Source organism: Labeo rohita, chromosome 23, assembly GCF_022985175.1.
Source record: "Labeo rohita strain BAU-BD-2019 chromosome 23, IGBB_LRoh.1.0, whole genome shotgun sequence".
NCBI classification, from domain to species: domain Eukaryota; kingdom Metazoa; phylum Chordata; class Actinopteri; order Cypriniformes; family Cyprinidae; genus Labeo; species Labeo rohita.
In genome coordinates this window covers 11340675-11362491 of record NC_066891.1, presented here as the reverse complement: position 1 = coordinate 11362491, position 21817 = coordinate 11340675, and the positions used below count along the sequence as shown (strand labels likewise).

At 37.4% G+C, this 21817-nt stretch overlaps 1 protein-coding gene across 1 annotated transcript in view; it reads right to left on the bottom strand.

Annotated features, from left to right (window-relative positions):
• camta1a (calmodulin binding transcription activator 1a) overlaps window positions 1-21102 on the bottom strand; it is a 409862-nt gene extending 388760 nt beyond the window's left edge. Inside the window, 2 exon segments of the mRNA XM_051096020.1 lie at window positions 17250-17351; window positions 20957-21102. Of these exon segments, the coding sequence (XP_050951977.1) occupies window positions 17250-17351; window positions 20957-20981 (127 nt within the window). The 5' untranslated portion in view covers window positions 20982-21102.
• Window positions 21103-21817: the final 715 nt, after the last annotated feature.

Below are 21817 nucleotides of genomic sequence, written 5' to 3'. Positions count from 1 at the left end.
CATTTAACTTTCATTGTTAAATGAAAGTTCACTTTCAGGGCAGAATTTCTAAATTACAATGAAATTGTCTACAACTGTAAATTGAGTCCAATTATAATCACCTTGTTACTACCAACTGCTGATTATACATTCGTCTGTCACCTATACCCACATGACATTCACATTCCATTCCACTAAAACCCTGCAGGAGTAAGGAGGAATGGATGAAAGGGGGAAAAAAAGCTTTGACCAGACTGAATATGCCCGAATAATGGGAGAATATTGCTTCTTTTTGGATAAAAGAATCGGACATAATGTGGTATATATATATATATATATATATACACACACATATATATATATATATATATATATATATATTTTTTTTTTTTTTTTTTTTTTTTTCAACCATCCAAATAAAATCATTAAAGGGAACCCCGGATATTAAGACTTGCATGGCTTATTATAACATAAATGGTGTCTTTTATTGAAATATGTAGTAGAAAACCCATAAAAGATTTAAGTTATTTAAAAAATCTGTGTCGTTTTATATTTCGGACTATGGGGCGACATTATTTTGATGACGTGAAATGGCTGCATTGGTGAGCTACTGGCGCTACCTGTTGATATTTTTAATCACAACTCAATTCGAAAAATAAAATACTGACACGAGGCCACATTGTGTGGCTTTTGGTTGTAATTTTCAGTCGAAGGGCAACCAGAGAAGTGATGCAAGTTCTCACTGCTTTTCCTAGTGATAAGAATAAGAGAAAAAGATGGGAAGATGCCGCTTTAGCCCTGATGCCTTTGAGGCTTTTAGCAAACCACAGGAACGCATTTGATTTAAATCTACACTTATATCCATCACCACCTGTAAGCTCTTTCAGTAGCTGTGGTCATATCAGTATTTTATTTTCCAAGTTGTGTTGCGGTAAAAATAGCAGCAGATAGTGCCAGTAGCTCACTAAGTGCAACCATTTCACGTCATCGAAATAATGTCGCACCCCCCCCATAGTCCAAAATATGTAATAAACAACGTGGATTTTTAAAATAAAGTAAATTTTTAATGTATTTTCTACTACTATATGTTTCAGTAAGAGACATCATTTACATTATATTAAGCCATACAAGAAATTCAAATTCATTTCATAGAACTCAATCCTACAATGTGAAGGACTGTCAACTGTGAAGCAAACAAATGTGCATAAGATGTCTATTTTTAATTTTCTCAGATGTTTATATTAATGTTATGATTATTAAAAAAGAACAGGAATCCATACAAAAGGACTTAATTTCATGTTCATGTCTAAGTCATTACTTTATGAGCTCAACCTACATTTCAACACCAGCACAATGACGGGATGTCTAATCCATAACGAACATCCTAACAGGGAGTCAAAAATGTGACATAATATGCCTGAGTCACTGTCAAAACCACCCCCGCCATTTTCCTAAGGCTGTAATTGTGACAAACAATCGTCTATCATTTGCGAATGAGATGCTATACCAAATCCTGTAAACGTGGTTATGAGCATGCTAGCAAATCAGTTCGATTTTCTCCGTCTCTAAGCTAATGCGCTTACACGTCACCATGTGTTCTGCAACCTCTCACGTCACCGATGACAAATCAAGACACATATGATACAGCTAATTACGCATCTCCAGGTCTGACGGGCTGCGATACGCTGTCAGATGATTATGCACAATTTAAATAACCCTCATATGAGGGCCTCTTTCTCCACATCAGCGAGAAAGATATTTGCTTCTCTCAAATGACAGTGGCATCAGCTAAACTGGTCCAGTTGTGAATCTTTCATTGTTCCACAGTTGTCAGAAAATCAACTCTGATATTGCAGACATCTGTTTATGTCAAAGAATAGGATTTTGTCATCTGAAAATACGGTCTTAAATGACATTATCATGTTAGAGATCTCTAGTATTCTTTCTTTTTGCCTTCTACACCCAAAATAATATTTTCATTCAATGAAAAATGTACAAACATCACTTATCACTGTCTGCAAAGCCAGAACAGATTGGCTTTGCTTGCTATAATTCACATTAAAATCGGTGGTGTGAGGGAAGAGGTTAAATATGAGAGTCATCCTTTAGCTGAGTGAGGAATAACATGCAGTCAGGCGGTCATTATCGCAAAGCAAATTCTGACAGGGTGATCAAGCCCCTGACACAAAGTAGAGGTCTCTTGTATCATCCTGAATGGATAATGACCAGCTGACTGTATATTTTCCCACTCATTACACAGCTACTAGCCAATTATATACATACATACAAAATACTGCTTTGAGAAATTATTTTATTATCTTACCTATATATCATAGAATTGCTAATTGGTGGCAATTATTCTAAATTGTGTATCATTTATCCATTATTATATGACTTATTATTATCTGATTGCTTAATTTGTATTTTCACATATTTTATTATTTGTTAACACAAGCATTCTAAAGAATTTCGCAAGAGGAGTGTGTTTCAATTTAGACGGTCTGACTTTTAGTTGTCCTTCCTGTCTAGCTATGCCACCTTTGAAAATGTGACTGTGCTCAACAAAGTCTTATACTTTATTCAAGGAATGTGATTCTCAAGTGTGCGCTTCTTGTTACCTGAACCCTTTTCAATTTGTCTGAGAACCCCACGAAAGCCCAGGCTTCTGTTTGTGAATATAAAACAAAGACCTGTGTCTCAAGCACAAGCTGACCAGAAATCAAAGATGTACACTTCAAATGGCAAACCCCCATGTCCCCAGTGCTTCTTAAAGGCAAAGTCACCCTGCCTGTCCGTTTTATTACACCTCTATTTTTAATTTGCTCAGATGTTTGGATGTCTAAAGCTATAAAAGACAATATTGGAGAATATGGACTTAAAGGATGACTGTGAAATCTTTAAAGAATGAGAAAAGGTAGAGGAGAGAGAGGGGGGAAAACAGCTCAGTGAGAAGTAATCCCAGCCTGGAGCAAGGTCCTAACAAAGAGTTTACAGCTACCTGATAAGGCCGTGAAACAACAGTGTGACTCTCTGTGCTCTTTCGTTTGGGGCATGGAGATAATTCTAGAGATTGGAGTATGTGCTGAATGTGGCATACACTGATGGGAGAGATTGTACAAGGGTAAATGAGTTTTACAGTAGAGAGCTCAGACTGGTATCTGGAATCATTTGACTCACTCAATTAACATTAGCATAGAGCACCTGCTCACGAATGACAACGAGCCGCCTTCCCACACACAGAAAAAAAAAAAACGATTTATCTTTGTTGCAACCAGTGTCAAAAGCAAAAACAAAGGTAACATCAAAAACATAATGGCCCAATCATTTTAAAATAAAACAGTAGGCATTAAACAGGCAAGTGGTTATTTTATAAAATACAAATATGTGAATATAATCATGGAGAACAGTTTAAAGTCAACAAGAAATGGCATTTACTATGCATTTTATGTCTGTAATGTAACATTTTTAAGCATAACAGAACACACACTCTCAGAAAAAAAGGTACAAAAGCTGTCAAAACGGCATATTAGTACCTACACTGTACATAAATGGTGCCTATTAGTACCTTTTAAAGGGGTACCGCCCCAGTGATAGCTTTTGTACCATTTTCCCTGTGAGTATATGGCAACACGATCTTATCCATCAGGAATTGCTTGGATCGTGAAAAGTGGGCGTTTCAAAGCAGAATAGAGCCAGCCCCGAATGCTTATTACATTTTGATGAAAGATTACAAAGACGAGCGGGTGGTGACAGGCCTTGGTCATCTCCAGACAACCTCAGATACAGATCAGACAGTGTGGGCGGAGCCAGACTGGCCAAGACTCTAATACCTACCCTTCTGTAATCATTTCAGACCACACAAACATTCAGCACACACCCAAGGCCTACCACCCATCAGAGCCAACAAACACATTCCCTTTGACACGCCCACTGATGACATCATTCACTCCAGAGCAAGGTGGTCTATAAACCCTAAATAAAGGTTAGCATTTTCATTCATCTTAATGGCGGTTCCTGAACTGGCGCAGGATGCTAGAAGTCTAACCTGGTCCGTACTAACCAGTCAAACCTGGAGACCCGTTCCAGAGCCATTATTGCACACTGATGTGAATATCCACATAGGACCGTTAGTTCAGTGAGTTACTATCTGTTTTGAGAATAATGAAATGGAACATTATGATTATAAAACAGTGTGAGGGGCGATAATTAAATGGTAAAACAGCTCAAATAAGCCGTCCACCGTATTCGTTGTGAATTAAAAGTGGACGTTTATCAGTGTAAAATGCTATTAGGGACTTGAAGACAGGTATGAAACTGACTTGTGCTGAAACTAAGTACACATCCAGGAGAGTGAAAAACATTCACTGCTCCGATTAGATGACTGGTTGTTAATTAAAAACCCCTCATACTAATAAAATCCCTTCTAACTCCTCCCAGAGCACAACTTGAAAGACCTCTTGAGATGTTTGGGCTATGCTCCTTTTTCACCAAATAAAATGAATGGCATTGAAATGAGGGCTCATTGCTCCGCAGTTAAAAGCAGACAGAGAACAGAGCGGAATGCTAATTCACTAAAGTTCTAACGCTGGCTGCTTTAATAAAGAGCAGTCTATCAGTGTCAACACACACCCTTATCTGACATTACTGCGGCTCAGGGACTGGGAATGAGCTCCGGCGTCATAAAAAATAAAAATAAAATTGTAGAACGGCAGAGAACAAATGACAAAAAAACATTCAGAGTAAAGGGGCTGTTATGACTGTGAGCAGACACATTGGCGAAGCAGAAGGCTGACAAAAGCTTAGACATTATGTGTGCACATATGAAAATTCAAGACAACTTAGAGATAATATCCATGACTTCTAATCTAACATCAGTATCGCAATCCTAAAATCCCAACCCATAATTGACAAGCTGAATCTAGATCCAATATCATCATCCAGTATCATTTTCTGCTTGTATGAACAGAAAAATGTCTTAATTTGGAAAATAAACATACTCAAAGTTCCAGTAAAATTAAACTAATTTTTTTTTAAATAACAACCATATTCACATTCATACCACTAAAATTCAAATTTAAAACACAGCCTGTGCTGAAATGACTGTGGTGTAAATAGATTCACCATACAAAGCACTTGAACTTGCTAAGGCTGAGCTTAACTGGATTTTATAATGACTTACTAAAGTTTATAAATGGCATATAAAACTGTCAGATATTACTACATTTAATTATGGTGTTTGACCTCAGGTTCAAGCATACAAATTTGCCATAATATAGTAGTTAACATTTGAAGTGGATCAAAAAAGTTCATCAAAGTTGTCCTAAGACAAGAACGGGTATTGTTTTGGTTTTAGGACAACTTTGATGAAAGGTTTTGATTCACTTCAAATGTTACAACTACTACTGTAGTTAGCTAACTTTATATGCTTCATATTCAATGCATCATTTAAACAAAATAAAACAACATGAAAAAGGTACCAAACCTCCACTTAGACTAGCTTTACCCTGCAGCTGGATCTCCCCGTAGACATAAGCCCCTTTCACACAGCGTGTTGATCCCGGAAAATTGCCAAAGTGGCTTTTGTGTGAACGCAAACAAGTCCCGAGATTGATTCCAGGAATGATCCTCGGACGAGGACCTAGTAACACTGCCGGGATCAGTCCCGGAATGAGCCCTGTGTGAACAAAAAGCAGGACCACAGGGCATTTGCGACTGAAAACTACTGCATGGGACTATGAAAAAAATATTTAGGAGCACCAGTGCAGACTGACCCGATCATTTGTTTGCGCTGAGGGGAAATTACAGGTTTCTACGTGCTTTTGCAACGTTGAGTAATGTATCACAGACATATCTCACAAATCCTTTCATAAAGTATAGAGAGAGTGTAAATAAGAGATTGATTGTGCAGTGTAGAGAGCTTTGTTGATTACAATGGAACTTTGTGAGATTGCATTGAACTAAGATGAGTGACAGTTTTTAAGGGAGTTTGTGAATGAGATATTGATTTATTACAATAGTTATATAAACAAGAAGTTAATATTAAGTGACTTACTTTATTGCCTGATTTTGCTATAATTCGTCATCAAAAGTAGTCCGAAACAAGTCACAACTAAGCTGCTGCGCATCTCAATTCAAACACAGCGTTGTTTTGTTTATGAATGAATGTGTGTTTTTTATAAAATCTAGTCAATGATTCAATTTCCCATTCATGAAGACAGTCACTTGCTTTATTCCTGAATGAATCAGCTGTTCGAACAAATAAAATGAATGATTCAGTAATTATATCAGTGGCTTGCTGCCTCCTGATGGCAGAGTTAGATTCATTATTTCATTAAGTATCTTTTCAGTTAATATTTCTGTATTCTAAGTTTTATATTTAAATTATTAATCTTAACCTTAGCCTGAGCCTAATGAAACATGAAAATATACCTACAAGCCACTTTTGTGTTCTTCTGTGCCACCTCTGTAGTACAAATTATTTTTGTTAATACTGATTTCATTTGATTGGTAAATTATTCTAACTACTTGTTCTTATTCTGTTGTTTTAATTAGAAATTTTAAAGAGCTTAAAAAATATAATTTTTTTTTTTATTTGACATAAAAGATGACTATTTTAATAAAGTTGGGAAAATGCCATTACAAACATAAAAAACAAAATTCCCCTGCATATCAGTTCAAGGAGTCAAATAACACCTCGTAAACGGGAAGGCTAATTTTTGATTGTTTATTCGAAGGTGCTTCTGAAATTTTGACTGTGCTCCTAAATGATTTAAGTTAGGAGCACAAGTGTGGCGTTTACATCCATGTGCCGTCTGTGTGAAAGAATCTATAAAGAGATCTAATATGGACTGTCTTGCAAACCAACAAGACAGCATCAGAGGATGAAGTCTGGTTTAACAATCCAGCTCCAGCCACAACTACTTCTGCTGGGCCTCAGCCATAACGACACTCCTCCCCACTTTGATCCCATGGATGTAAACGGCACATCCTGCTGCGCAACTCCAGCCTCTAATGCCATCTTGTTTCCTTTATATTTCTGCCTAAACAGCGGTGACAATGTGGACATTAACATAATTCTGTCTCCCTAGCCGTGAACAACAATTTAGTTGTCAGATCCTAAAGTGCAAGGCAGGCTGAAACCGTAGCCTGTTATATTGGAAGATGTGCTGTGCTGAGCCGAGCTGAGGGGGCAGCCAATTACTACAGCAGCCCTGATCAGGAGAAAGCAACTCTCCAGTCAGGTGCATGAGGGGAAAAAAAGTACAGAACAGATAGAGGACCAAGAGAGTATAATAGATAGCCTATAGAAAGAGCTCCCACAAACAGAGAGAGTTAGAGAGAAATGAGGAAGTAGTGGAGGGACAGAAAAGGTTTTTCTGCTTCTGCTTGCCACCCACTCAGATGGGAATTCTCTCATTAGAAGGGCAGGTAGGACGGAAAAAATATCACACCAGCAGGTCTTGACACAGCTGTGCCTACAGACACGGCTTGTTTCCAACTCACAACTTCTAACTGTTGGATTGTGGGAGTTGGGGGGTTTGAAGTGGGATGGGCCCCAGTCCAACACTTACTAACTGCAAACACAGAATTTCCCAAAAGACATGTTGCTGCTTTTTTGCTTTTACAGATGCCTGTGGTGATCTCTTCAAACAGGGCTGTTTATTATTTCAGGGAGGACAACTACCTTCTCCACCAGTTTGTCTACTTCACGTCAGCTGCAAAATACTGACATCTTACGTGTTATGTTACTAATTGTGTCTACTCAAGTGCTCAAATGATAAATCAACTAAATACTTTGGGGGTCCATGTTCATTATCATTTAGTTGCCGACTTATGTATGTATCAAACAACAACCAAATGTCTCCGAAATCGGTTTGGACGATATACTGGTAGATATGATAAATTGCAAAAAATTTAGCATTTGAGATTTTAGATTATCATCTCTAAAACGCTCATATGATGTTGCATCGTCACAAAATTATCATTTGCATGCATTTTTAAGCTTTGCCAGTTTAAACATTCAAGTGATTTGAAATCATTCCAAATAAATGAGAATAAACGTATATTTAATTTAGCCTTTTATTTTATTTGATTTGTATCTTTGTTCAGTTGTATTTATTTCCTGTATGTATGACCTACTGCTTATAATTAGGGTTATTGGTCTTATGTTATTACTGACTATTTATTCCCAAGAAAGCGTAAACATTTTTTTACTTGCATTAATTAGGCCAGTATTTTTTGGTGTGATATCAAAATTGATGTCGAGAATTTTAACATTTCAATGGTCTTTAAAATTTTCATAGCATAACTTTATTTTTAAAAAATAACAACTATATTGTGATATATATAGTTTAAAAATTAAATTTCCCTATTCTGAAAAAAAAAAAGATCCCTGCATTCAGGAAAGCAGGAACACCCTCTAACCACTTCCAAATATTACTGTCATGAACTGAAAAGTCACTGTAAACAGTGATGTTCGGCCATTGCTGTTATGTCCAGTTACCCAAGTATTTGGATACTTGTGTGTCATATAGAAGTGCAAGGGTGTCATATAAAAGTGGACATATATTTCTGTGGAGAGAAGGTGACTGATCCTAAGATTATCTGAGATGCCATTCCTGAAGGAGACGGTTTAGGAGCTTTAACAATATCAGTCACGCCAGCTTGAGCTAGTCTCACCCTGGAGACAAGTGTGGGTCATGAAACTTGAGAGGTCTGGAAAAAAAAAAAACAAATCTAAAATCAATATCATCCACAACGCAAAACTCTCTGCTCTCTCTCTCACTCTCTCTGTGTCTGGGTACTTCTGCAGTGAGTGACACTTGCTTTTAATTGTTGCTTCCCTCGGCAAGATCCAATGGACAGTTTATTCAACCTTCAATCTAAAAGTTATCATCAATCACGGTTTAAAATATCAATAGCACATTACATCAATTCAGGCACTTTCAAAGGCGATTACGATTATGCAGTCCTTTTTTCAGAGCTTGGTTCTAGTTGTGTCAAAATTCACAAATATATTATTGACATTTGCTTCAATATGCATCCCCCCCGTAATGTGCTGTAGGCAATTGGCAGTGTCACCCTGAACGTAATGAAAACATAAGAGACTATAGCATTTCCCTCTGTAGTCCACCCATAAAATCACTAAACATTAGAACAGACACTATTTGCAAAGCCATTCTCAACTGCTGTATCGATCCATTCAATAGTGATCTAATAAAGTTCTTGTGACCAAAGAGCAAGAGAACTGAGTTGAAATAATAATCAGATCGCTATTATGATGAAATATTCCACAGCTTTTATATAGCAGACATAAAATATACAGCAATAGCACACCCATAAATGTGATGAGAAGACTGGCCTTCCCTTTTTTTGGAATGATCTGGTAAAACCCAATCTTTTTCTCCGTCATTGAATTTCTGGCTGCTCTTATTGAAGAGCCGTAGCCATTGGGCTATTTGTTAGAAGTCTGCCGTTGCACAGAACCTCTGATCCTGCTATCACAGCTCAACTGATGAACTCAATTTAAACTAAGGCCTGGTGGGGCCACAGACTTCTCAGGCAAGCTTGTGCTGTCCAGAGATTGGGCTGTCATCTAAATTTAACTCCCTGAGAAAAAAGATGGTGCTGCTTTTAGAAGAATCAGAATAGCTTCTGTTGTTCAAGAATAAAGACCTCTGTCTAATCTCCATGCATTCACAGGGCTTTCTTTTGATTTTGTTACAAAAGTAATTCACAAAAAAAAAAAAAAAAATATGCTATCATAATCTGATATACACCCTCATGTTGTTCCAAACCTGTTTGACCGACTTTCTTCCACGCAAAAACAACTTAATTCAATTGCGGAAAGTGGTTCCACGCTCTGGAAATAGGGTTTCTAAACATTTAATGAAATTGTAAACTCAAAAACTGAAATTCAAAAACACGGTCTAGCAGAAACCAGTATAAATACAATAAAATCAGACACATCAAACTAACCCAACCAAATCTTATGCAGCTAGCAAACATTAGCATGTTAAATAAAACTTTTATTTACCTTATGTGACATGGTGTCAGTATATATTGGTTCTTGCACTCATTTTTCAGTAGCATACAGCACACTCCACAACCTAAGCACAGGCTCTCTTCACCACAGTAGTAATCCCACAAAACACCAACCAACAACTCTTCTAAATCCCAACATAACAAAACATTCAACAGAAAAAAACAAGTCTCTCCCTTTTCTCACACTGCTACAAAAAAACACATAAAATAGCACTTAATTTCAGCAATAATTCTCCCTATTCAGCTCCTTGCAAAGCATGCTGGGAGATGGAAATCCCCAGCCTAGTTTTAGCAGTGCTATGTTAATGCTAGGAAAAAAAGATTAATCCCAAATCGATTAACTAAACTTCTGTTTTACAAATGTAAATGGATTGCACACAATTCAGTTAGTCTACTAAAATTTCATAAAAGCTTGTTTTAATCAAGTACACTGAGAAAGCAGATGTTAATGGATGCTAATGGCAGGTGTAATGTGGCTCATACAAATGACATGAGGGTGAGTAGAGTCCCATGAAATATCTTTTATTTTTTACCCAAGTTACATTTCAATTTTTCCGTATTATATGTTTCTGTAATCTGGTTTCATTTAATTTGAAAAATAAAAAGGGTGTCTCTACGCTTACTGTTTTTTTGTCCTAACTTACTAAATTTAGGAGCACAGTCAAAATTTCAGGAGCACCTTCTAATCAATAATCAAAAAATCTGATAAAAAAAAATTTGCCTTCCATATTACAAGGTGATATTTGAGGGGAATTTTGTTTTTACATTTGTGTTGCATTTTTCCAGCTTTATTAAAAGTATGTCACCTTTATGTCAATTTTTTTAAAAGTTATATTTTATAAGCTTTTTAAAATTTCTAATTAAAACAAAAGAATAAGAACAAGCAGAATAAGAATAAGTTACGAATCAAATTAAATCAGTATTGACAAAATTAATTTGTGCTACAGAGGTGGCACAGAAAAACACACAAGTGGCTTGTAGGTGTATTTTCATGTTTAATGAGGCTCAGAGGTGGCACTGAGTGCAATCAAATTCATAAATTCATGTTGAGATTAATGTTTTAAACATAAAATTCTGAAAACATTAACTGCCACCAAGTGGCGGCAAGTCCCTGATTTAATTACTGAATCATTCATTCATTTGATTCGTTCGAACAGCTGATTCATTCAGGAATAAAGCAAGTGACTGTATTGAATGGGAAGACAGTCATGAATGGGAAATTGAATCATTGACTCACTAGATTCGTTTAAAAACGCACGTTCATTCATAAACAAAACGCAAAATTCAGTTGTGACTTGTTTCGAACTATTTTTGACGACGAAATACAGCAAAATCAGGCAACAGTGTTATAATCAGACAATGTCACTTAATATTAACTTCTTGTTTATCTGTTGTATTAAATCAATATCTCATTTACAAACTCCCTTAAAAATCATTAAAAGCTGTCACTCATCTTAGTTCACTGTGATCTCACAATGTTCCATTGTAATCATTGAAGCTCTCTACACTGCACAATACATCTCTTATTTACACTCTCTCTACACTTTATGAAATGATTTGTGAGATATGTCTGTAATACATTGCTTAACATTGCAAAAACACATAGAAACCTTTGACGCTCCCCTCAGCACAAATAGCATAGCATAGAATTTTAATTTAATTTTCCCTTAATCAATTTTTTATTTAATATAAAAAGTCTTCTGCATTCTAAAATTTTACTATGCCATATCGTGATTGAATTTGATTAATGGCCAGCCGAAATTGGGATTCATTTAATTTGTCTTTGAAGTTCTTATTCTACTATTTTTTTGTCTCTTTTTCACAGAAATCACAGGCCCCAAAGTGACTACGTTTTGAGAGAAACATGGGTTTTGGGAAAATCATGTACCATGTTTGTTATTGAATATTCTAAACCAATGTAACAACCAAAGAGAACAAATGTTAAGAGCCCTGCTGGGCAACTTATTTAGATGTAACTTCTAAAACATCATGGATGAAGAAGAGACAAGCATACAACGCTTAAAGTACAAGCGACAGGCATGTGTGCACAAGGCCCCCAAGCAAACACTAGACAGCTGTTAGAAAAGCCAAGCTGAATTACTACAGACATACAATGAATTAATATGGATAAAAACTGTTTCACAGACTTCTCATTTCCTCCATTTACATATGACTAATATTCCACTCACTAACTCTCGGGTGAATTAGTTTATCTAATCTAAGAGACAGAATCACCACATGAAATCATAAACATCTTTGAAAGCACCACATCAATAAATCAATGACTCAAAATAAACCATCAATTTTCTTAAACGGATGTCAAACTAGGGACAAATAATTACCTGGAACAAGGCCCAACGCTAAGTCACAATTACCACCTGACTCAGAGTACTTCTACATTGTAAGAAGCCAGACCTTGCTATTATCTTGAAAAGAAATAAAGAAGCATGGATTGAAGCATAATAGCAAAAGCCCTCTGAACCAGCATAATGTTGACTAAATCATATGCTACCGTTCAGTGGCAATCAGTTACACTTAAGCATGATAGTTGTGAGAAGAAGTAAGAAAATGATTCTTGGCACGACCGACTGTGAGTGACTGAACATCTCTTGAGGGCATAATAAAGAGAACCACATCTTAAACCTTTTAGACCTGGTGTCCATTACTATGAATGTGCATGTGACTCTGCTTTAGATCTTGTCGATGAAAGGTTGTATGTTTAACGGCTAATCAAATAGCAATATCGACCTTCATATTTTTATTTTAGAAAAATAAAGCACATTGATGACAGACATAATGGCACTTTAGCCAAAGTGCAAAAGTAATGGACCTTTAAAACTTTTTATATTACCAGGCATCTCATAACAGCTTGATAGATTTATTGTAAGGTTAAACTGATTAAGTCCTATTTCAACTACAGCTTTACAACTTTGGCCATTAAATATTCTTTTTTTTTCCATCCAAAAATTCGGATCTAAATGCTTTGAGCTTTTTTTAGTGTTGTTGTGAATGGACAATTAATCAGTGCCATCTCTTTAAATCTGCATTACATACTTTCTTTTCCAAGCTTTGCTCTTTGAAAAATCAATGCTTGATTAATTGCAAAAACCTAGTCTTTGCTGAGCAAAAGGATGACGGTGTCTAAATTAAGGAGCACAAACAACATCATATCAGCATCTCTCTTTCACCTGATTATGTTCTTGTTCAACTTTTTGATGTATTAGAAAGCAGTAATATTGTCTGTAAGAGGACAGACAACAAAGTGAGCTCATATTAGAACCATAATGTGTTATAAGGAACACATTAATAATGTGAACCAGCCATATGTATGGACAAACTGTCTGCCTTCACTGAATGCTGCTAGTATACGGCCATAAGAAATACTGAGACACTTTCTATTTTTCAATATTTACCCTGAATCCTCAGACTAGACATACTACGCAGCAATGTTCAGCTGTGTCTGCCCATAGTGCTGTTTGTCAGGCTGGCTATAGCCAGTGTGACAAATCACCAGCAGGCAGCCTTGTTAAAACACTGATGTGGTTTAATGGGTGATGTCCGAGACTTGGGTACATCTGATGAGCTCTCAGCAGACATTAGTGACCAGCCATATCCACTAGAGTGATCGCAATTCTGGCTGAAGTTTGCCTGTTTAGTAATTCTTCTTCACATAGCGAAACTAAATCTAGATTATGCCGCTTATTTGGTTCTACGCTGACTAAATCATTACGAGCATCTCATCTAAAGGTTGTCAGCATTCAGATACAGTAGGAGGCTGGCCCAAATCCAAGAAGCCCAAAACAGCGACTTAATTCAGCTACCAAAGTGCCTGCAACAAACTGAAGAGAAAAACGAGCCTTCTTATGTATTTTCAGCCTCAGCCAAGCTCACCCATCCATGAAAATCCCATCTCAGGGAGAGAGGAGGTGAAGACCTGCGAGCACACACACACATTCACTCGCACACAGCAGACAGTAAAGGACACGCCGCCAGATCCTCACTAAAGCCCTTTATCCTTATCATAACTACTCCCACAATTACTCACATGAGTGGTTTACCTGTTTCCGCCAAGCCATGCTGCATTTTTACTGTCCTAGTGATACGAAAACCTCTCGGCACCAAACATTAACTGGGCCGCTACAGACAGACACACACAACGGTTACATCATGCTGGAGCATGAGAGTGTGAGATGCAATACTTAAAAGCTCAGATAGATACACAAGGCGGCATGCTCACATATATACACACGCCATCTGAAAGAATATCAACATGACTGCAAACAGCCGCTTCTGCCGTTTACTTTACATCTCTGGGCATGTTCATTAAAATCTTTGAGCTTTGAAATGGCAAGGACTCACTCAATGGCATAATGAGCAGACAGCATAACAAGAAGATGAGGCTGATTTAACTCCACTTACAAATTTACACAAAAAATGAACGGGCTTAATTACACAGATCAACTAAGTGTTCAGAGGTGCCAAGAGAAAAGATACACTGCCTATTAAACATGAGAACAGTGCCACTTTTAGGGTAACCAGAGCTTCACAACACACCAAGCCATATTAACATGCACATGATTCCACAACAAATGCTTTATGCTTAAAGTCCAACATAAAATATGCATGTTTTATACTCTAAGGGGAAATGTGTCTAGTAGTGTTGACAAATCATTTCAACAAATAGTAGAGCTCAGTCTTGCTGTGCTATTGGATGGATGTTTTTCCAAAGGTCGACTCTAACATTTGGAACACAAGGGCTACATACACACCGCAGCTAAATTTGGTTGTCAGTTCACCTTTCAGTGCTTAAATCTGTTCTGTACACAGAGAGTTCAGTAGTTTATGAGAGTGACAACTGCATTCTACAACAGAATTAAGTCCTGAAAAATTTGGGTAGTGACGACCACATTTACAAAAATCCTATGCAGTGCATATGGAACTATACTAAACAACTATTATTAATGACGTATTTAAATATTTTCTCTTCTGTATGTCCCGTGCAAATCTTACCAGAAAAGACAGTAAACAAGATCAAGCCCATAATAAACGTAAATAAATCCAAATACTTTATCTTGTAAATAAGATCTTGTAATGTTTACGACCTGAACTTGGCTACTTTATTAATTTTTATAAACCGAATGGCTTTATGAGCCCAAACAACAAGCCTAAAGACACTTACAATAAGTGGACATGGCAACACTTCAAGAGCATGCTCTGTGAAACAGCCTTCCCATCATAAACAAAACATGATGGCTCTGTCAACAGTAGGGATGTAACTACTTCAAAATCTCACGATACGGTATCTCAATATGAAGTCCATGATACAATATTTATTACGATATTAACAAAAAAAGACAAATGAAGACTTGGAAAAAAAATGACTTTTTTTCAGTTTTATCTAAAGCACTTTGAGAGTTAAAAATTAAGAGCTCCAACTCATGTTCTTAACTAAGAAAACTTAAAGAAGAACTGACTCTACTGACTTGTACCTGAACTTTAAAGGGGACTCAGCCCTCTTTTTACTTGTGATATACTGTCTCAGTCTAAATTACATTCGCACTGGTGTTTTAGGAACCCAAACAAGTTTGAATATAATAACAGAAATAACAACAATTTTATATTATTGTTATTCCTATGTTATTCCCTGACATATATTGTAAAACAACTGCACTGTAAAATAAATGAAAATTAATATTTCACAGGTATATTATTTTTTATATTACACTTGAAAGAGATATTTTGAATTTTGACTGCAGTAATGTTACATATTTAAAACAGTAGCTGTCAGCAATTTTGCACTTTCAAGCTTTTATTTTGATGGAAACGGCAGTAGAGCTTTTATTTTGACGAAAACTCCAGCTTCAGTAAATATGCTCACAAAAATGTGTCTCACTACAAATCTAGTGAAATGCTGTAATCATCTGCCATGAAAATAAAGCATAACTGGTGGCCGTTGCATTTTCAAAAATGCGCTAAACTCACAGCACATGCAATAAACGAGTTCACTGCATTCACTGTGAACTGAGCCGTTCTGAGGCGTGGAAAACACCGGATCACAAACTGATTGCCTGAGTAAAGTGTGTGCTTCATTTTAAAGCACAGCAAAAAACAGACTTGATTAGGGGATTACACCATATTGTGCTTTTGGTTTTAGTTTGATAGATACTAAAGCATAATGGCCCAAAACACAACTTTAAAGATCTTTTATGTTAGAATAACAAGTTTAAATATATTTTAAAAACTACACTTTTTGCCCGGAAGACCTATCGTTTCATATCATTATGTGACCACAATGATATTAAGACAGATTTGCTATCGAGATACCACGATATTGGCAATACCGTTACATCCCTAGTTGACAGTGGTTTACTTAAAGTCACCAAACCCAGCAATTCTTTGGTCACTGTAATATTACTTTTGTCAAAAATAGTGAGATGGCAGGATGTTATGTTTACCACGGTGTCAATCATGGAAATATCACAGTCAGTTCTGTTCCATACACTCACAAAATGATAATTCATGGGATTCACTCCCATATGTGACCCTGGACCACAAAACCAGTCATAAGGGTCAATTTTTTGAAACTGAGATTTATACATCATCTGAAAGCTGAATAAATAAGGTTTCCATTGATGTATGGAGATATAACTATTTGAAAAATCTGGAATCTAAGGGTGCAAAAACATCAAAATATTAAGAAAATTGCCTTTAAAGTTGTCCAAATGAAGTTCTTAGCAATGTATATTACTAATCAAAAATTAGGTTTATATATTTATGGTATATTTATGGTAGGAAATTTACAAAATATCTTAACGGAACATGATCTTTACTTAATATCCTACTGATTTTTGCCATAAACATTTTTTTAAAATTTGCTACAAATATACCCGTACTACTTATGACTGTTTTTGTGATCCAGGGTCAGATATTTAAATGCGGTTGTCACTCAAGCTTTACAGTGTGTACATAACCAAGGTGTGCCCGATCTTACCCACCCACTGTCACTTTTAGTTACTAACAACACATCTTATATCGACAACATAACCCCGTCAAAGCACCGACTCGTCAATCATCAAAGAAAGTCCCAACATGAAGTCCCAAGGGAGGAGAGGACGACAAATGAAATCAAGAGGTAAATAAATGAATCGATGGATGAATAATAGATTAGGCAGCAAGTGGCCCCTTCGAGCAATGCCACGAATGCAATATTAATAAGCAGCTCTTACTGTTCGTCTCTGTGTCATCACTGACACTCTTAGGAGGAGCATGGGCCGAATAACACACAGCTGATCTGTACATTCGATCCGGATTACGGATTTTCTTCAGTCCTTCAGGAAGCAAAGAGAGAGTGGAGAAGAAAAAAAAGAATTCTGGGAAAAGTACACATTCCCGGATGTACAACTTTGTTTTAGTCTTTATTTCCCCCATGCACATAGCAGGAACTTACAAGAATGTTTACCAGGGTCAGCAGTGTCACGTCTGCCGAACCCCAGTCTCCCTCCCATCAGCAAGCCCATGCATCCCAAATGTGTCCATCTCCATGCTGAAGAACACCTCTCCCAAACAATATGCACCGTTCAGCCTCAGAGTTCAGCGTGCCTATTTGCTTCTCCCCCTTTTTTTATCAAGAGCATTCAGGGGTGCATTTAAAGGGATTACTTTGGCCTAAGGTGCTGCCTTGTGGGGAGAAAATGCAGTTTCATTTGCAGGCAGGGGTACGGACGAGGAATGTAAAAGCACTCGCTTTCCTTGTAACTTGAGACCGCATGCACATTTTCATTAACTGTAACAAAGTATCATAGATAGCTCCAGCTGTTAAGAAGTGTTACACTGCCAAAAGAGAAAACAATCTAGACCACTGTATATACAGTAATAATGCTAACTGTCCAATGCTAACTGGTTTGTTCAAAATTACCTGACATGCTGAGCATGTCTGCCGGTTTTTCTTGTTGTTGTTTTTTTTTCACTTTTCACCACAGTCTTACTGATAAATCTGTAGGTGCTGAAATAAACAGTCAAGAAACAGCCCCTAACAGGTAGCAATGAGGGCAGCAATCAAATTCATTGTGGTCCCAGGGCTGTTTGGTGAGGCTCAATTTTAGTAAGCTACACCAATCGATGAAGTTAATGTGTGTTTCTGTGTGAGGCAGGTAGGGAAGGAGCGAGACAAGCCGAAAGGATCTGTCAGGACTCCCCAGGAAGAAGTGGCATCTTCATCTATCCCTGCCATTCACTAATTCAATTAAAAAAAATAAAAATCTCAAAGCATATTCTCAAACTAAGAACTGTGGAAAATGACTATGCATAGATTTAGTTAATTTTCTGGCTCAATATGTCATAATCCCTCTTTGGAGAGCTTGTATCCTTCAGTTGTTGTGATAAAAAGCACCATAGTCTCTGTAGGAACCAAGAAATTTAAATAGATATGTATAGAAATACATCACCAAATTTATGTTTATACCCACAGCTTGCTCAAAAATGAAAATAATCTGTTAGTGAGTAAATGAAATTTTTGTTTGCTTGTTTTGGGTGAACTGTCCCTTTAAATGTACAGTTCTCTTGCACATCTCAATCCACCGCTGCCACCTTCCATAGGTACAGCCCCAGTTCCTGGCCATCTAAAAAGTGAGTTAGGTCATATCAGGAGACAGAAGAACTCTATGGGGTGCGTGAGACATTAACCATGTTTTCATAGCAGCCTCCAGCTAAGAACAGCCTGTCCTTATGTGCAAAAATCCCTGCCAAATAATAAGGCCCTGGAGAACCGTGCTCTATGCAAACATTTTAAATGCTTCAAGGACAAAAGGTTAAACTACAGGCAACAATCAGCGCTAAAATGAATGGCGTGCAACACGTATACTGGCAAACTAAATGCTGAAAGTGTGTAGGCCTAGAAATTAAATATAACACACTGCCAGCTATATGGGACTCTGAATTTAGTTGTAGCTATACGGTGCGGAGCACTCTATATTAATATGGAGGTGTGGAACACTAGCTCCTCCCCCATACATTGACCTGACAAGCATGACAAAAATAACCAAGCCTGTTCTGCAATGGGAGTCACAAGTCGGGGTTTCTAAAAAGCTCTTGGCTACTGAGATGCATTGGCAGGAAGCAGGCCAGTCAGAGACACGTTTCAAGGCTGGTTGTGTTTGTTTGCATCTGAAATGCACACGCAGACATGCAGAGATTGACAAACACATGCACACACCCACAATCACACACATACACGCACAGAGAGAGCTAGTTTAGGTAGTTAGCCTCAGTGCTGTTTTGAAAACAAACGCAGATTTATATTTATGGTAATGCTCGTATTCTTAGCTGACACAGTGTTAAAAATATAACAGGGAACCGTTAGGAAGCTCAATACCACCCCCTTGTGGATTTCTATATGTCCAGATCCTTAGGTTTGGTCTGAAGTCATGTTTTAATGTCAGTTTATATTAGGATAATTTATTATGTCTATAGTTTGTCAACATGCATAATTTACTACACAAAAGTGAGGTTTTATGATCAAACGTATCATTCACCTAAGCTATTTAGCATTATGAAAATGGACAATTTATCATCACACCATGATTTATAAACTCATTTTGCCGTCTTCCCCTAGAGGCTAGTTTGTTAACTATCAAAAACGATTATAGACTATATTTTTGTTTTAGCCAATCGTATTTTTTAAGACATGTTTTCATGATTTGCCCAAATAAAGTTTCTTTTAACTCAATGTCGCCACCTTGTGGTTTATAAGCCATTATTTGCTTTGATCTCACACTGAAGGTGAATTACAAACAAAAAATCCTCGCAACTAATGACTACGTTGCCAAATACCTAGTTGTTTATACGTTTTATATACAAGGAAATATATCACACGAGAGTGGTGGCAGCTTAACGCAACTGTTCAAAACGTAATTCTTGTCAGAGCTTCAATAATACTGAAGCAATACAGCAGACTACGTCTGACAATAACAATTAGTCTTTTTTTAGCCAAATTTAGCAGCGACATACTGTAGACATACATTATATTCAGTTGCATTAGAGGTGTCTCTGAGTGAAACCAACTCTTGTTGCCTTATTCAAAAGACAAATCTGAAAAGTATTCAAAACAGTTATGTAAAATCTTCAATAACACCTCTTCTTTCTTCCTGACGTAAGAATAAAATTAATTTTGCGTTTGGACGCCACATTCCATTGGCTGTATAAAGGTCCTGATCTGGAAATATCAGACTCCTTGGTTATACAAGAATCTAGTTCATAGATTTAAACTGCTGTTTATGTGTATCTGACGTAAAGGGGGCAAACTGGTATGGAAGAATGTGTCCTTGAAGCAAATTTGAAAGTGAAATTTCTTTGACCACATATGACAAAACCGCTAAAAAGAAGGTCAGTTGGAGTCTATGGACGCGTGAAAGTGACTGACAGAAAAAAAATTACTATTAAACAAGCTTACCAGCAGTATTTTTTACGACTCCTGGCTGTAAGGTAGTTTTAGGTCAAACTACGGTCTTCAGAACTCTATCCCCGCCAACTCAGAAACAATTTACGCAACCGAGGAAGCTTGGTACATCGAAAAAAGAAGTTAGAAATCGACAGTCGTTGCGGCTCACAAGTTTTGCTTTGAGCGCGACCGTTAGGCTGAAGCAAACGGAGCGCGAGACGGATTTTTGAATTTTTAGAGGCGGTCGCGCTTTCGCTCCGGCTTGTTTTTAAATATATGTGATGCACGCTGCTGGCTAGCTACCGATGCTGGCTAGGGTGATGTGATGTGATGTCTCCGTGCTGGAATAACGAGTGTGTGAGGATAAACACAGAGGCTTTACAATCCCAAAAGCTCCTCGCTTCTCAACTGGCGGCTCTTCCCTGCCTGCCTCCAAATTTTTCCCCTCGCACACTCTTGTCGTACAAGTAAAAAATATCCCCGATGTTTCTGACTTACCTTCCGGCTTGTTTTCGGCAGCCATTTCCCCTCCGCGCGCCACATCCTCCTCCTCCTCTTCACGAGCGTTGGGTACCACGCGCGTTCACGCCGAGGACAGCAGCACGAGAAGGGACTGGCGAGGCAGAGGCAAGTCCAACCACAGCGCACTCACGATTGGCTGTCGAACTATGACTGACCATGTTGTTCTAAAATGGCTTGCGAGAGCAAGGCAAATATCCTCCCCTTCAAAGTGGCTCTGAGAACCATTGGGTAAAGCGTGATGTGTAGATACACCTTAAGAAGTACCGAACCAATCCAAAGTGAGCGCTCTTGAGACGTTCGAGTGCAAACGAAAAGGCGATGCAAATATTTCAAGTTGCTAAATTCAAAGGCAGAAAACGTGTTTTTCAGAGCTTTTGCTTTACATTTCCTTCGTAAGCAATTCTGGACAAATTATTTGTACGTTATGTACAAGTTTTTCGATAAAAGTTGATGGTCTTCATTCATTTTATGTTGTAGCTGTGCTACCAATGCACTGGAAACATTTATACTGCTCAGAGCGAAAACTTTCGACTACTTTGAATTGAATTAGTAATGAATGAAATCGCGTTGGCAGCAATGACAATTTTGAAAACATTAAAACCTAAGCCACCTATGTTAAAACACACAAAACTGCTTCTTATGTTGTTAAAGCAGTGTACGCCATTGAGATTAATACATAGCGATTCATAGATTAACCTTGAAGATGAAGCAACGTTTGGGCTGAATGCGCTTAAGTGCTGCGCCATGGTGCTGAACGGACAGCTCCAGGTGGCAGCAGCGTTCTACTGTCACAGTGCGCTTCTACGAAAAAATGTAGCACCAAGACCTCCAAAATGT